Here is a 16,367-nt window from a genome sequence, read left to right as displayed (position 1 = left end):
AACCTCTATTTTCTTGTCGTGAGATTCTCAGCAGTGTTTTCCTGCCGAGAAACTCGAGTGTGTATACTTACTGTACCTCTCCTTGGAAACCCGCGCATGCTTGAAATGACTTTGACGCTTGCGCGGTAGCTTCCAAGGCATAGGTAGTGTGAAGCAAGATGGCGGCGCCGGCATCGAATGTGACAAGCGCATGCTCGTCGTAGCCGCTGACGTCACCGCGTTCGTGCCATTCAAAAGAATGGCGGTTCTTTTGAATGGTGTGTCTGTACACTCGGCCATCAAGAGATTCTTGCCAGGAATCTCGTCAGGAAAAAACAATTTTTTTTCCTGACGAGAATCTGCGCCGTTAGGGTGCCCACATGTCCCGGATTGCCCGGGACTGTCCTGCAATTGACATGTCTGTCCTGGGTCCCAGGCTCCTTCAGTCCGGGACAATACAGTGTCCTGGAATGAAATGGAGGACACAGCCACCCCCTACTAACTACATTTCCGGAACTGGTTGCTAGGGTCGGCTCTGCCTGGCATCTTGCAACCAGTGACCATTTACTCTTAGACAGGGAGGCCGGGAGCGAGGCCTGCACCTAGGGCAGCACTGCTGTCCCCACCCACCTCTGAACCTCCTCCTCCGGCACCCAGCAGTAAGCAGCAGGGACTGGTGTAATCTTTACTCTCCAGATATTGACTCCACTCCTTTCCTTCTATGCATGTGGCTCATGCAGAAGGAGTTACAGCAGCACTGCATCTGGTGGCAGGTTTGGCATAAAAACCTCCCTTGTCTACATAAAAAAAACACAACAAGGTTTGGAGTCGAATGGCCATCGCAGCCTGTTATTAACAATTCAATTAATTCAAATGAAATAGCAACATTCCTTAACCACTTAACCCCCGGACCATATTGCTCGTCAAAGACCAGAGCACTTTTTGGGATTCGGCACTGCGTCGCTTTAACTGACAATTGCGCGGTCGTGCGACGTGGCTCCCAAACAAAATTGGCGTCCTTTTTTCCCCACAAATAGAGCTTTCTTTTAGTGGTATTTGATCACCTCTGCGGTTTTTAGTTTTTGCGCTATAAATAAAAATAGAGCGACAATTTTGGAAAAAAAATGATATTTTTTACTTTTTGCTATAATAAATATCCCCCAAAAATATATATATAAAAAAAATTTCCTCAGTTTAGGCCGATACGTATTCTTCTACATATTTTTCGTAAAAAAAAATCGCAATAAGCGTTTATTGATTGGTTTGCGCAAAAGTTATAGCGTTTACAAAATAGGGGATTTATGGCATTTTTATTAATATTTTTTTTTTTACTAGTAATGGCGGCGATCAGCATTTTTTTTTTTCGGTACTGCGACATTATGGCGGACACTTCGGACACTTTTGACACATTTTTGGGACCATTGGCATTTTTATAGCGATCAGTGTTATAAAAATGCATTGATAACTATAAAAATACCAGTGGCAGGGAAGGGGTTAACACTAGGGGGCGGGGAAGGGGATAAGTATGTTCCCTGGGTGTGTTCTAACGGTAGGGGGGGGGGGTGGCCTCACTAGGGGAAATGACTGATCGCTGTTCATACATTGTATGAACAGACGGTCAGGCATTTCTCCCCTGACAGGACCGGGAGCTATGTGTTTACACACACCGCTCCCGATCCCCGCTCTGTAACGAACGATCGTGGGTGCCCGGCGGCGATCGCGCCCGCCGGGCACACCCACGGGAGTCGGGGGCGAGCGGGGGGGTGCGCGCCTCCGGCGGCAATGCGTGCCCCTATTGGCTGCTGGGCGAGGTGACGTATAGCTACGTGCTCTCGCCCAGCAGAGCCGACCTGCCGCCGTATAACTACGGCGGCTGGTCGGCAAGCAGTTAAAACAGAAACAGAGAAATGAAGGAACTGCAGTCTGCTCACGTAATTTGTAATAAAAGCATCTTTGCCATTCTGAAGCTTCCCTTCAACCCCTTTGCATATCGGCCATCTGGGCACCATTGGTTACCGCTGCTGTCAATCAAATCCAGTTACCCAATCAGGAGAGAGGGGGTGGGGCTGAATGGCAGCTCCTTGTTTGAATGGACACGCAGAGCTGCAGCTCAGCTCGGGTGCCCTCATAGCAAGCGGCTTGCTGTGGGGGCACTCGACAGGAGGGAGGGGCCAGGAGCAGCAAAGAGGGACCCGATAAGAGGGGGATACAGGCTGCTCTGTGCAAATCCACTGCAACAGATCAGGTAAGTATACCATGTTTTGATATTAAAAAAAAAATAGACTTTACAATGACTTTAACAGAACCCTTCACTGGAAACTCCTGAACTCCATTATTTGGAGGGGTGACCACAAACATTTGGCCATATAGTGTAGTTGTGTACTTGATTTGCTGCTCCTAAACTCTATTGATCTATTACTGTTCTAAGAATGTATATCAGAAAAGTGCTTTGCATTTGATCATTTAGGGACTTTATATATATATATATATTTTTTCTCTCTCTGTACAGAAATTTCAACCCCGCTCACAAAAGGAGACCCTGAAAAGGCTGCATACAATGATAAACAAGGTATGATAAAGACATGTATGTATAAATGTTGTGTCTGAACTGAGCTATATATGGCTGTTGTTATGCTGGATGTTTTACAGCTTGGGTTGGCTTTGTTTGAACTTTCCCACTATTTCCATTGACAGCATTTGATATTTTACATTCAAATGTTTATTGTATAAATCAGCCCTAAAGGCTTTATAGTGACCAAAGAGTTGAGAGAAAAAAGGGTTATTACTAGTCCAAACTGGCATATGTGAAATTTTGATGTTTTAGTTCACATAACCATGAAAACTGCATCCTATCAGAACACCTATTTGGGTTTTCTTGCTATTATACATTACTTACCATATCTCCGAACTGTCCCTGATCTGGAACATTGGGCCAGATTCACATAGAATTACGTTGCTCCTGGGCAGCGTAACGTAACTGATTTACATTACACCGCCGCAGGTTTACAGCGTAAGTGCCTGATTCTCATAACTCTTACCTGTAAACTTGCGGCGGTGTATCGTAAATGCACTCGGCTCAAGCCCGCCCTATTCAAATGGGACGGGCACCATTTAAATTAGGCGCGTTCCCGCACCGAACGTACTACGCATGCTCCGTCGGGTAAATTACCCGACGTGCATTGCGCTAAATGACATCGCACAGACGTCATTTGTTTTGACGTCAATGTAAATGGCGTCCAGCGCCATTCACGGACGACTTACGCAAACGACGTTGCTTTTTAAATTTCGACGCGGGAACGGTGGCCATACTTAACATGGCTTAGGACAACTAGGGCTCAGCCCTAATTTTACGTGGCGTAACTCGACGGAAACAACGTAAAGTTAGATCGACGGGCAGCGCGGTTGTTCGGGGATCGCCGTAACTAGTCATTTGCATATTCTACGCCGACCGCAATGGCCTCGCCACCTAGCGGCCGGCCTAGAATTGCATCCTTAAGATCCGACAGTGTAAGTCAATTACACCTGTCGGATCTTAGGGCTAGCTATGCGTAACTGATTCTATGAATCAGCCGCATAGTTAGGACGGGCGGATCACAGAGATATGACGGCGTATCTCTTTTGTGAATCTGGCCCAAAGTCCCTCCAATTTCTAAATTGCTGCAGCTGTAAATTCCAAAAGCCAATATTAAGGAATAGTAGTGGTAAAAAAGCACTTGTGGGTTTAACCAATCATTTTTTTTTTTTTCCGCAATTCTCCTTTTAACCACTTAAAAAAAAACAAAAAAACTGCAAGACAAAGGCATCATGAGCTAGTATGACTAGCATACTAGCTCATTATGAATTACTTATCTTAGATCAAAGCCCCCGAAGCCGTCCTCGTCTCCCCCTCCGGCCGCAGACATCTCTCCAGAAGGTCACTTCCGGGTATCGCCGCTCCAGCGCTGTGATTGGCCGGAGCAAGGAAGACGTCACTTTGCGCATGCATGCAGGAGCTGTCAAAGCCGGCATTGGCCATTCATAAAGACGGCATTCTCAGTGCGCCTGCGCCATTGTCTACATCGGTGCATTCTTTTTGGCAAATATCTCCTAAACCGTGTAGGCGTCTATCTTTATGCCCAGCGTAACGTATCTCAGATACGTTACGCCGCCGTAATTTAGGGCGCAAGTTCTGTATTCAGAAAGAACTTGCGCCCTTATTTACGGCGGCGTAACGTATCTGTGTCGGCGTAAGCCCGCTTAATTCAAATGTGGATGATGTGGCGGTGTTTTATGAATATTAATTATGACCCCCCGATTGTGACGCATGATCAAAAACCCGCCGCAAAACGTCATTGCTTTCAACGTGAACGTAAATTACGTACATCCCTATTCGCATAAGAACTTACGCAAACGACGTAAAATTTTCAAAACTCGACGCGATACTTAACATAGAATACGCCTCATATAGCAGGGGTAACTATACGCCGGAAAAAAACCTAACGTAAACGACGTAAAAAAATGCGCCGGCCGGGCGTACGTTTCTGAATTGGCGTATCTAGCTCATTTGCATATTCCTTGCTTAACTATACGGAAGCGCCACCTAGCGGCCAGCGTAAATATGCAGCCTAAGATACGACGATGTAAAACACTTACGCCGGTCGTATCTTAGGGAAATCTATGCGTAACTGATTCTATGAATCAGGCGCATAGATACGACCTCCCGCACTCAGAGATACGACGGCATATCTCCTCTCTGAATCTAGCCCAATATCAGCATAATTCCCTTTTCCACTAGAAAAATAATTGTCACTTTCATAACCTAGTGTCCTACCTCTTAGGCTCCATTCACATCTAGGCGGACAAAATCGCGGCGTTTTGTCGCTGCAAATCGCGGTACAAATAGCGGCGTTTTGTACCGCGATTTGCGGCGACAAAACGCCGGTATTGTCCGCCTAGATGTGCCCCAGATTGACCCCCTCTATGGAGATGCTTCCCATCTCCTAGCCGAACGCCGAAAGACGCCTGAAAAAAAGGTCCGGGACCTTTTTTCAGGCGTCCGGCGTTCGGCGTGGAGATGTGAACCATCTCCATAGAGGGAAATGTGTTTCCAGCCCTCTGGCGGCAGCGACGTAGCGCTACAGGCGTAAAAACGCCTAGATGTGAATGGGGGCTTAGGCCTCGTACACACGACCGAACATGTCTGCTGAAACTGGTCCGTGGACCAGTTTCCGCGGACATGTTCGGTCGTGTACGGCCGGCCGAATTACTTACCTGAGAACGAAGCCCTCGCAGCGGTCCTCGGACACCACCTCCGTCGCCACCATGATACCCGGAGTGACTGGCCAGAGCAGTGATGACGTGGGAGCATGCGTGCGGGAGCCACCACTAACGGTGCATGCGGCGTAGACATCGGTGCTGTCTTTCTTGCAAATATCTACTTAACCGTGTAGGTTAAGTTTTTTTCAACCTGATCATTAAAACGGCCTTGCCTACACACGATCGTGAAAAAAATGCTCTAGCAAAGCGCGGTGACGTACAACACGTACAACAGCACTATAAATGGGAAGTTGCATGCGGATGGCGCCACCCTTTGGGCTTCTTTTGCTGATTTCGTGTTAGTAAAAGACGATTCGCGCTTTTCACGCTTTTCAGTCTGTTACAGCGTGATGAATGTGCTTACTCCATTACAAACGGTAGTTTTACCAGAACAAGCGCTCACGTCTCATAACTTGCTTCTGAGCATGCGTGTTTTTTTTCACATCGTTAAAGCCCACACACGACCATTTTTTACGACGTTAAAAACTACAACGTTAAAAACAACGTAAAAAATTAGAACATGTTCGAAATTTTCCAATGCCCATTTTTTACATCGTGAAAAATGCTCTGGAGCCCACACACGATCGTTTTTAATGAAAAAAAAAAAACTTAATTTTTTAGAACCCGAAAAACGGTCGTGTGTACGTGGCATTAGCCTTAATCTAGGCTTACCTGTAGGGCTAAGTGGTCTGTAAGGGTTTTCAACCACTTTAATCTTGTTGGACATCCCATTGCAAAAAACCTGGTCATTAATATGTAGTTTATCTTCTTCCAATTTGTGGCTATAACAGCCTTCACTTGTCTGGGGATGTGTTCCACAATATTTTGGAGTGGGTGTGGAAATGTATGCCCTTGCAGCCAAAAGAGCATTTGGAGATCAGGCACTGATGTTGGATGATATGACCTGGCTGAATATCGGCGTTCCAATATATCCTAAAGGTGTTCAGTAGGGATGAGGTTCAGGGCTCACACCGGTGTAGTGGTTAGCACATTTACCTAGCAGCAAAAGGGTTGCTGGTTTGAATCCTGACCACGACACCATCTGCCTGGAGTTTGTATGTTCTCCGTGTCTGCGTGGGTTTCCTCCGGGTACTCCGGTTTCCTCCCACACTCCAAAGACATGCTAGTAGGTTAATTGGATCTTTTCCAAATTGGCCCAGTATGAATGTGTGTCCCAAGCGTGTCGAGATCCTACGAGGTAAATGACCGCACCAGCCAGTGTCAAGACACTGGCTGCAAAAAGCGCCTAGAGGCGATTCAGTTTGCATTTGTAGCGCTATACAAGTCATTCATTCATTCATTCAAGGCTCTGTGTATGACACTTGAGTTCCTCCACACCAAACTGGTCACACTATGTCTTTATGAAGCTGGCTTTGTATACAGGGGTACAGTCATGCTGAAACAAAACAGGACCTTCATTGAACTTTTACCACAAGGCTAAAAGATCACAATTGTCTAGAATGTCTTGTATGTACCATAGTAGTATTAACCACTTAATCACCGCCCTATAGACGAAAGACGTCTACAAGGCGGTTCCTTAACTCTGGGAGGACGTCCATGGAAGTCCTCCCAGAATCGCGCACACACGGGAATGTCTGTGACCGCCGGGTCCTCCGGACCCGGCGCATCATGGATCACGGTAAATCGCCGCTGATAGCGGCAGTTTACCACGTGATCGATCCGTCCAATGACGGAGCGATCACTTGTAAACAAACCGGTTCCTCCCTCCCCTCTCTGTACCGAACGGTACAGTGTGAGAGGATAGGGGAGAGAGCGGATGCAGCACGAGTGCTGTGGGCTGGATCTGTGACAAATGCAGTCACAGATCCAGCCATCCATTCCTGCTCAGCCATCCCTGCCCCATGCCATAACAATACTCTGCAACATAACCAAACTGTGCAATACTCTGCAATACCCCACAATACTCTGCAATACCCCACAATACTCCGCAATAACCCACAATACCCTGCAACGTCGCCTATGGGGATTTTTAAGTAGCGAAGTTTAGCGCCATTCCACGAGCGTGTGCAATTTTGAAAGGTGACATGTTGGGTATCTATTTACTCGGCATAACTTCATCTTTCACATTATACAAAAGAATGAAGAAAATATACAAAATTTGCTAAATTTTATAACAGAAACAAAAAAAAAAAAATTTTTTTTACAGAATTTTCAGTCTTTTTTCTCTTATAGCGCAAAAAATAAAAAACCCAACGGTGATTAAATAACACCAAAAGAAAGCTCTATTTGTGTGAAAAAAAGGATGAAAATGTCATTTGGGTACAATGTTGTCATTCAAATTGTGAGAGCACCGAAAGCTGAAAATTGGTCTGGTTATTAAAGTGGAGTTCCACCCATAAATATAACATTACATCAGTAGTTTTAAAAACAATTCATTAGTCCTTTAAGAAAGAAAAAAAATGTTTTAGATGCCTTCAAAGTGTTGTTGCTAGGCAGAATAGTTAATCTTCCATCTTCCTGCACCTAGGTGCTTAAAGGGTCACTAAAGGAAAAACATTTTTTTTTGCTGAAATGACTGTTTATTGGGTATAGAGACATAAAAGTTAACTGATTCCTTTTAAAAATGATTAAAAAATTGAATTTAATCTATCATATAATGTGCCTCTAGTTTCACTTTCGGTTTTAAAAGGTACATACATGAAGTTCCGGGTGAGAGGTGAGTCGGGAAGACTCACAGAACAAAAACAAACAAATCCAGGGCAGTGTTTTGTTTTTAAAATGAATCTGATTAGTTCTGGGAAGTTTTAGACACACAGTAATGACAGCTTAGACCACCGTGAAAATCTCCCAGTATCATGGTTATAAGGAAACAGGCAACCAGGAAGTGTGGAGATCACAGCAGAATTACAGCTACTTCAAAGCAAAAACGAACAATGAGGACATGAAACCAGTACTGCAGTAAGGTAAAGGAAGCTATTTAGCTTAAAAAAAAAATCCTTTAGTGACCCTTTAAGCTTCCTAACCTACACTGCACAGACTCCTGGGAATGTAGTGGGTGTAACTTTCCAGGAGTCTGTGCATTCCCCAGTCTCGAAGAATCATGTGACTTGGACAGTACAGGTGCTGAAACCTGATCTGAAACCTATTACACTGCTTGTGCAGCACTGAGCATGTGCAAGATCTGCAAGGCTGAAATCCAGGAAGTCATGCAGTCTGGCTTCATGATGCCCACACTTAAGATGGCCCCAGTCAATTTCTATTTTATAAAGTGTCTAAATGCTGTAACAACCTAACAAAACGGACCTTAGTTTACAGGCCAACTTTACTAGAATACATTAAGCTTGTGTATTACAGGGGTATTTATATATAAAAAGTGAAATTGTGGCCGGAACTCCGCTTTAAGTGGGTTTACGTGCCTGGTGGTCAAGTGGTTAACAGAACCCTTCACTGGAAACCAGGGCTGGACTGGGACAGAAATTTGGCCCTGGACTTCATCCAGACTGGGCCACTTTGACAGGTCTCTCCCATGGCGGCAGGACAACTCCCGCACCCCCCCCGGCCACCCGCACCCCCTCTCCCCCTTCACTAGCCACTAGCCGTTCTACTTTATTAGAGTAGAAGGGCTGTTACTGCTCCTCTTATAGGCAGTACCAGTGGGGAAGCTAGACATTATTTCACTCGGGGCAAAGAATCAGTTCGGTGCCCCCCCCCCCCCCCCATGGGACAAGATTGGGTAGAAGTGAGAAACTCCCAGGCCATAGCTGTTGAGCCAGCTGTCTGTCCCCTCCCCCCATGATCCTCTGTCTTCCCCCCTGCTGCTCTGTTCCCCCCAGGTGAGCGCTGCGAGGAGGGAGAGACAGAGGAGTGGAGGAGGGCGGCAGTCCGCTGTCACTGAAGCCGGCCCACTGAGCCATCGGCCCACCGGGAAACTCCCTGTAGTCCCAATGACCAGTCCATCCCTGCTGGAAACTCCTAAACTCCATTATTTGCAAGAGAGTCTACAAACTTTTTGCCATACAGTGTAGTTGTGTACTTTTATTTGCTGCTTCTATACTAGGGTGACCAGACATCCCTGGTTTCAGGGGACAGTCCCCGGATTGAGGACACTGTCCCCGGACCAAGTCTGTCCCCAGTTCTGTCCCCAGATTGGATTTGAACAGGGACTGAGGCAATTTCAAAGATAGTCAGTGCAGAATAAAATAAAAAAATCTAAATTACACCCCCCCCTCACTCCGCCGCTCCTACTAGCTTAGGGAGGTGTATTTTTCCCATTATCTGTGCCCCCTTCTGATGATCATGTGCTGGTCGGAGTGGAGGGAATATTTCTTCAGTTTCGGGTGCCCATTCAGCTTCGCTCGCATGTTCTTCCTTGGCTCAAGTCCCGGCCAGCCACCTGTTTTACCTCCTTGCCTTCCCTGGCGGAGTGATCTTCCTCCGCTCCCCACCCAGTAGTAGCCGGGGCCGGAGAGTGAGACTCGACAGGCTGTGAGGTGGGTGGAGGCGGTGACGGGCTGATTGCCACCATTACTAGTAAAAAAAACAAAAATATGTCCCTGGATTTCATTTTACAAATCTGGTCACCTTATTCTATACTGTATATTGATATATTACTGTTCTAGGAATGTATGTCAGAAAAGCGTTTTTGCATTTCATTATTAAGGGACATTCAAAAATGTTTTCTCTCTGTACAGGATTTCCAATCTCCTTCACAAATGGAGTCACTGAAAAGGCTGCATGTTACAATATACAAGGTATGATAAAGACATGTATATATAAATGTTGTGTCTGTACTGAGCTATATATGGCTTTGTTTGAACTTTCCCAGGTATTTGCATCGACAGCATTTGATATTTTATTGTGTAAATGGGGGGGGAACTAATGCGCAAACCAACCTAACCAGGGCAGAATAAATAGATAAAAAGGATAAAAGTATAATATTAAAGCGGGGGTTCACCCTATAAAAAAAAAGCATAAAATTAGGCATAGTAGCGCAAGCTACAGTATGCCTTTATTTATTTTTTTTAACCGGTACTCACTGTGCAATCGGATATTGAAGATTTCGACTCCCCGCGGGGAATGGGCGTTCCTATCCAGAGGGAAGGTGATTGACGGCCGGCTCTGGCGCGTCACGCTTCTCCGGAAATAGCCGAAATAGGACTTGGCTCTTCATGGCGCCTGCACATAGTCTGTGCGCAGGCACCGTATAGCGCCGTGAAGAGCCGAGACCTACTCCGGCTATCTTCGGGGAGCGTGACGTGCCAGAGCCGGCCGTCAATCACCTTCCCTCTGGATAGGAACGCCCATTCCCCGCGGGGAGTCGGAATCTTGTCTCTACGATTGCACAGTGAGTACCGGGCTAAAAAAATAAATACAGGCATACTGTAGCTCGCGCTACTATGCCTAATTTTATGCTAAAATGTTGTTATGGAGGGTGAACCACCGCTTTAACTAAGCAGCAGCCACGACTAATAGTGCTCACACACTATTATTTGATATTTTACATTCAAATGTTTGTTTTATTAATCAGCCCTAAACATCCAAAGCCATTTATACGTATTGACCAGAGAGTTGATTACAAAGGGTTCTTACTAGTCCAAACTGGCATATGTGACAAGGTTAGAAGGAAGTTAATATTGTGGTTTACAATATGAAAACTGCGTCCTATCAGAACACCTCTACAGTTGATATGGATGGGATGGACTTTTATGTCAGTATTTAAAAGTACACCAAACTTTCACAGCTTAAAAAAGCTGCAAAATGTAAAAGGCACTAAAATGTATAGGTGTGTACACACGGTCGTTTTTTGTGATGAAAAAAAAAACGTCATTTTTAAAAACATCATTTAAAATGACCGTGTGTGGGGAAAACTTTGTTTTATGTCTTCTGAAAAACGACAAAAAAAAAAATTCGAACATGCTTCAATTTTTTATGTCGTTTTTCAAAACGTCGCTTTTTGTGTCATTTAAAATGATAGTGTGTGGGTAAAACGACGTTTTTAAACCCTTGCATGCTCAGAAGCAAGTTATGAAGCGAGCTTGAATGGAACAGAGTGCCTTGCTAGAGCATTTTGAAAAACAATGGTGTGTAGGCAACGTCGTTTTTTAATGTCGTTTTTTAAAATGGAGTTTGAAAAACGTCGTTTTGTTTCATGATATAAAACGCTGTTTTATTTCATCACAAAAACCGACCGTGTGTATGCGGCATTAGAGCATGTGGGTTTATAAAAAAAAAAAATCTGCTTTCAGTGTCCTATTTGTACTTGTGAGTATGGAAAAAAAAACAAGCTTATCTGGTATGTACGTTGAGTCCCACACAGGAAGTCAACGCCTATAACGATAAGCAGTTTCATTATGAGGAAAATAAATACCAAAGAGGTGCCTTAGGCCTTGTACACACGATCAGTCCAAACCGATGAAGCTGACTGATGGTCAGTCGCGCCTACACACCATCAGTTCAAAAACCGATCGTGTCAGAACGCGGTGACGTAAAACACAACGACGTGCTGAAAAAACAAAGTTCAATGCTTCCAAGCATGCGTCGACTTGATTCTGAGCATGCGCGGGTTTTGAACCGATGCTTTTGCGTACTAACCATCGGTTTTAACCTATCGGTCAGGCGTCCATCAGTCCGATTTTAAAGCAAGTTCTGAGGCCCTGTACACACGGTCAGTCCAAACTGATGAAAACGGACTGAAGTTCACTTTCATCAGTCCAAACCTACCGTGTGTATGCCCCATCGGACTTTTGTCCTTCAGACCAAAGTTTTAAAACTTGCTTTAAAATCGAACTGATGGACTGATGACCGATCGGTCAAAACCGATGGTTAGTACGCAAAAGCATCGGTTCAAAACCCGCTCATGCTCAGAATCAAGTCGACGCATGCTTGGAAGCATTGAACTTAATTTTTCTCTGCACGTCGTCGTTTTACGTCACCGCGTTGGATTCAAACGGTTTTTGAACTGATGGTGTGTAGGCACATCAGACCATCAGACTTCAGCCTCCAGTCCGTTTTCATCAGTTTGGACTGATCGTGTGTACAAGGCCTTATGCTGCGTGCACACGATCATTTTTCGGGTTCTAAAAAAATATGTTTTTCAGGCTTTTTTCAACTTGATCATTAAAACGGCCTTGCCTACACACGATCGTGAAAAAAAATGCTCTAGCAAAGCGCGGTGACGTACAACGGCACTATAAAGTGGAAGTTCCATGCGGATGGCGCCACCCTTGGGGATGCTTTAGCTGATTTTGTGTTAGTAAAAGACGATTTGCGCTTTTCTGTCTGTTACAGCGTGATGAATGTGCTTACTCCATTACGAACGCTAGTTTTACCAGAACGAGCGCTCCCGTCTCATAACTTGCTTCTGAGCATGCGCAGGTTTTTCATGTCGTTAAAGCCCACACACGATCATTTTTTACAACCCGAAAAACGACATTGTTTAAAACGTTGTGAAAAAATATAGCATGTTCGAAAAAAAATCGCCAGTTTTTCAGAACCCGAAAAATGATTGTTTTAAATAACATTTTTAAAAAACGTTGTTTTTTACAACCCAAAAAATGATCGTGTGTGCCCAGCATTAGGGTTGCTGCGAGATACAATGTAAAGCACCGTACAATGATGTAGATAGGATTCTGGGAATCCAATGTCTACCTTGCCTGTTCTTTATCTACTGCATTTGTTGAGGTGGCCTCATTTTCTGAGGTCCTGCAAAAATGGAAGAATGTTATTTTGACTCAGCGCATCATTTAGGACCAGAAACTAGACTGACCTGAGCTACCTGTACAATGGGACATCTTATAGAGCACATTGCTCTCCATAAGAAAACAGATTTCAAGAATGTGCCTTCCACACGTATTTTGGTAAACCACACGTGACTTTTATAAGTGAATGATAAAAGTGGATGGCTTCAAAGTACAATATTTGTAGTTATCTCTTAGAAGTAGCCTGGCCACGAGTATCCATTCATGACAGCTTTCTGTCTGTTGATATGCTGCGATTGGCTACAGCTAATCACATGGTACAGTGTGCTGTGATTGGGTTTGGTAAAATGTGATAGCTGTGGGCCAATCACAGCATCACTACAGAAAGCTCAGCTGTTATGAATGAAACTCATTCATAACAGTTGTGTATACATTGTGATCGCATAGTCATCACATGATCCCCCAGCCACATTGAGCCGGGAATCGGTGGACACAGCCCAAGTAAGAAGCAATGGAAATTTATATACGTTGCCGAGCTTGCTCGTGACACCTGCCCACTGTAAAAGTACTGTGGGTGAGTCTTAAAGCAGTTAACGATACCCTATTTGCAAATAGTTTAGTGTCCCCAGTAAAAATCTGTCCCTATTCACTCCAGTGTGAAAGCCCGAGGGGATTTCAGACGGTGCGCTAGCAGGACGGTAAAAAAAGTCCTGCTAGCCGCATCTTTGGAGCGGAGAAGGAGCGGTGTGTTTACCGCTCCTCCACCGCTGCTGCCCATTGAAATCAATGGGACAGTGCAGCTATATCGCCCACAAGCTCATTGCGGGTGTTTTTTTTTACCCTTTCTCGGCCGCTAGTGGGGGGTAAATGCGCCCCGCTAGCGGCCGAAATGCGCCCGAAATGCGCCGCAAATCCACCCATAGCGTCGGCGTTAAAAATAGCAGCGCTTTACCGCCAATGCTATGGGCGGCACGATGTGAAAGGGCTCTTACTGACTTTAAAATCAACCAATCAGAGCACAGGTATTGATGTATGGGCACAAGAGGGAAAGGTGATTAAGAAGGCACAATTCACATCGCAGGTGATTGTAGGCCTGAGTTAGGGGAGTTCATAAAGGCCCTTCCAGTCCTCAACTATGTGGGTTTGATTTTTTTTCATAAAATATTCATATGCTTCCTACTAATTTGAACCTTAGTCATTATACAAGGACCATTTGAGGTGTTGTATTTGTGTGTTTCCTCATTATGTGTGATCCCCTATTATGTCCTGCATCTCTGATCTCTGCACACATAAGGGTAAATGGTAGATTTTATGTATATCTAATGTCTTATCTCTACACTGTGTTTTTAGGAATATGGCAGAAGCTGTGGTCCATTAAGGTTCGCCTGGTGCCATTTCTTATCATAGCAATAATACTGGCAATAAGTATTCCTGTAGTTGCTGTAGTTGCGTATAGAAGTGGTAAGTATTACATTGTAAGTTAATACGAAAATTGTAAACAGCCCTCCTTTTAGGTTAGGTTCACACTGCTGCCATGTGATTTTTTTTTTTTTTATTATCATTATTATTATTCAGTAGTTATATAGCATCAACAGTTTGTGCAGTGCTTTACACTATGAGGGCGGACAGTTACAATACAATTCAATACATGAGGCATCAGAGAGCCCTGCTCATTAGAACTTACAATCTCGGAGGGAGGGTCCAGTAATACAAAAGGTAATAACTGTGGGGGATGATCTGATGAAGAAAATAATAAATACAGTTAGGGGTAGAATAGGCTTCTCTGAAGAGAAGGGTTTACAGGGATCGTCTATGAGCAAACAGAGTAGGAGATAGTCGGACAGAGTGGGGTAGGGAGTTCTATTGGATGGGAGAGGCTCGGAAGAAGTCCTGGAGGTGAATACGGGAGGAGGTGGTGGGGGAACTAGAGAACAGGAGTTCTTGGGAGAAACGAGGAGAATGATTAGGTTGGTATTTTTGAGACTAGGTTAGTGATATAGCTGGGGGCCGAGTTGTGGATGGCTTTAAGTTGTTTGTACTTTAATTTAATTTGTTGGGTGAGCAGAAGCCAGTGGAAGGATTGGCAGAGAGAGGTGGAGGACACTGAATGGAGGTCAGTGGAGGGATTGGCAGAGAGGGGTAGCAGACGCTGAGCGGTTTGTAAGGTAGATGAGTCTGGCAGCAGCATTCATCATGAACTGAAAGGGGATAGTCTATGTAGAGGTAACTCAATGAGGAGGGAGTGGCAGTAGTCAAGGCAAGAGATGACCAGGGAGTGGACTAGGAGCTCTGTGGTTTTCATTGGTTAGGACACCACAAATGTTGATCCAACTTTCAGTGTGTTTATGTAATGCAACTTGGCACTGTGCTGAGTTGCATTGATGTGAACAGGTATCATTGAGAACAATGGTCCACATTCTGAAAGAATTACGTTGCTCCACGGCAGCGTAACATATCTGATTTACGTTACACCGCCGCAGGTTTACAGCGTAAGTGCCTGATTCACAAAGCTCTTACCTGTAAACTTGCGGCGGTGTAATGTGGCGGGCACCATTTAAATTAGGCGCGTTCCCGCGCCGAACGTACTGCGCATGCTCCGTCAGGAAAATTACCCGACGTGCATTGCGCTAAATGACGTCGCACGGACGTAATTTGTTTAGACGTTAACGTAAATGGCGTCCAGCGCCATTCACAGACGACTTACGCAAATGACGTGATTTTTTAAATTTCGACGCGGGAACGACGGCCATACTTAACATGGCTTAGAACACCTAGGGCTCAGCCCTAATTTTACGACGCGTATCTCGACGGAAACTATGTAAAGTTAGAGCGACGGGTAACGCGGACGTTTGTGGATCACCGTAACTAGTCATTTGCATATTCTACGCCGACCGCAATGGCCTCGCCACCTAGCGGCCGGCATAGAATTGCATCCTAAGATCCGACAGTGTAAGTCCATTACACCTGTCGGATCTTAGGGATATCTATGCGTAACTGATTCTATGAATCAGCCGCATAGATACTCTCAGAGATACGACGGCGTTTCTCTTTTGTGAATCTGACCCAATGTGATTTCCAACATCATATGATTCTGTGTGACATCTGAAATCACAGTCGTATGAATGGAGCCTTACTTTGTAAATGCTCATAAATGCCTGCTGATCTTGCCAGTCAATTCTCTCTCTCTGCTGCCTTTTTTATTTTGGTGACCAACCGCTTTCAATTCTGCAGGATGGTGGTCACTCTCACATTTGCTTCGACCATCTAGCAGCTGAGACTGAGACTTTTTGAAAATATAAGTACTACTTTTGCTGGGCAGCTTTGCCTCTCAGAGGAAGTGGAAAAATAGTGGATCTACTGGCAGGAGCAACATTTTGTAAAAATTTGGTACAGGGTGGTTAAGAAAAAAATGCTACTGACAGACGTATCTTATAC

At 44.8% G+C, this 16,367-nt stretch overlaps 1 protein-coding gene across 1 annotated transcript in view; it reads left to right on the top strand.

The window, feature by feature from the left end:
* LOC120946692 (C-type lectin domain family 2 member F-like) overlaps window positions 1-16,367 on the top strand; it is a 35,003-nt gene that overhangs the window by 5,460 nt on the left and 13,176 nt on the right. The window contains exons 3-5 of the mRNA XM_040361320.1: window positions 2,489-2,548; window positions 9,927-9,986; window positions 14,283-14,393. Coding sequence (XP_040217254.1) covers window positions 2,489-2,548; window positions 9,927-9,986; window positions 14,283-14,393 — 231 coding nt within the window. The remainder of the gene's footprint in view (window positions 1-2,488; window positions 2,549-9,926; window positions 9,987-14,282; window positions 14,394-16,367) is intronic.

The sequence above is a fragment of the Rana temporaria genome, chromosome 8 (genome assembly GCF_905171775.1).
Source record: "Rana temporaria chromosome 8, aRanTem1.1, whole genome shotgun sequence".
NCBI classification, from domain to species: Eukaryota; Metazoa; Chordata; class Amphibia; order Anura; family Ranidae; genus Rana; species Rana temporaria.
This window is presented reverse-complemented; position numbering and strand designations above follow the sequence as displayed.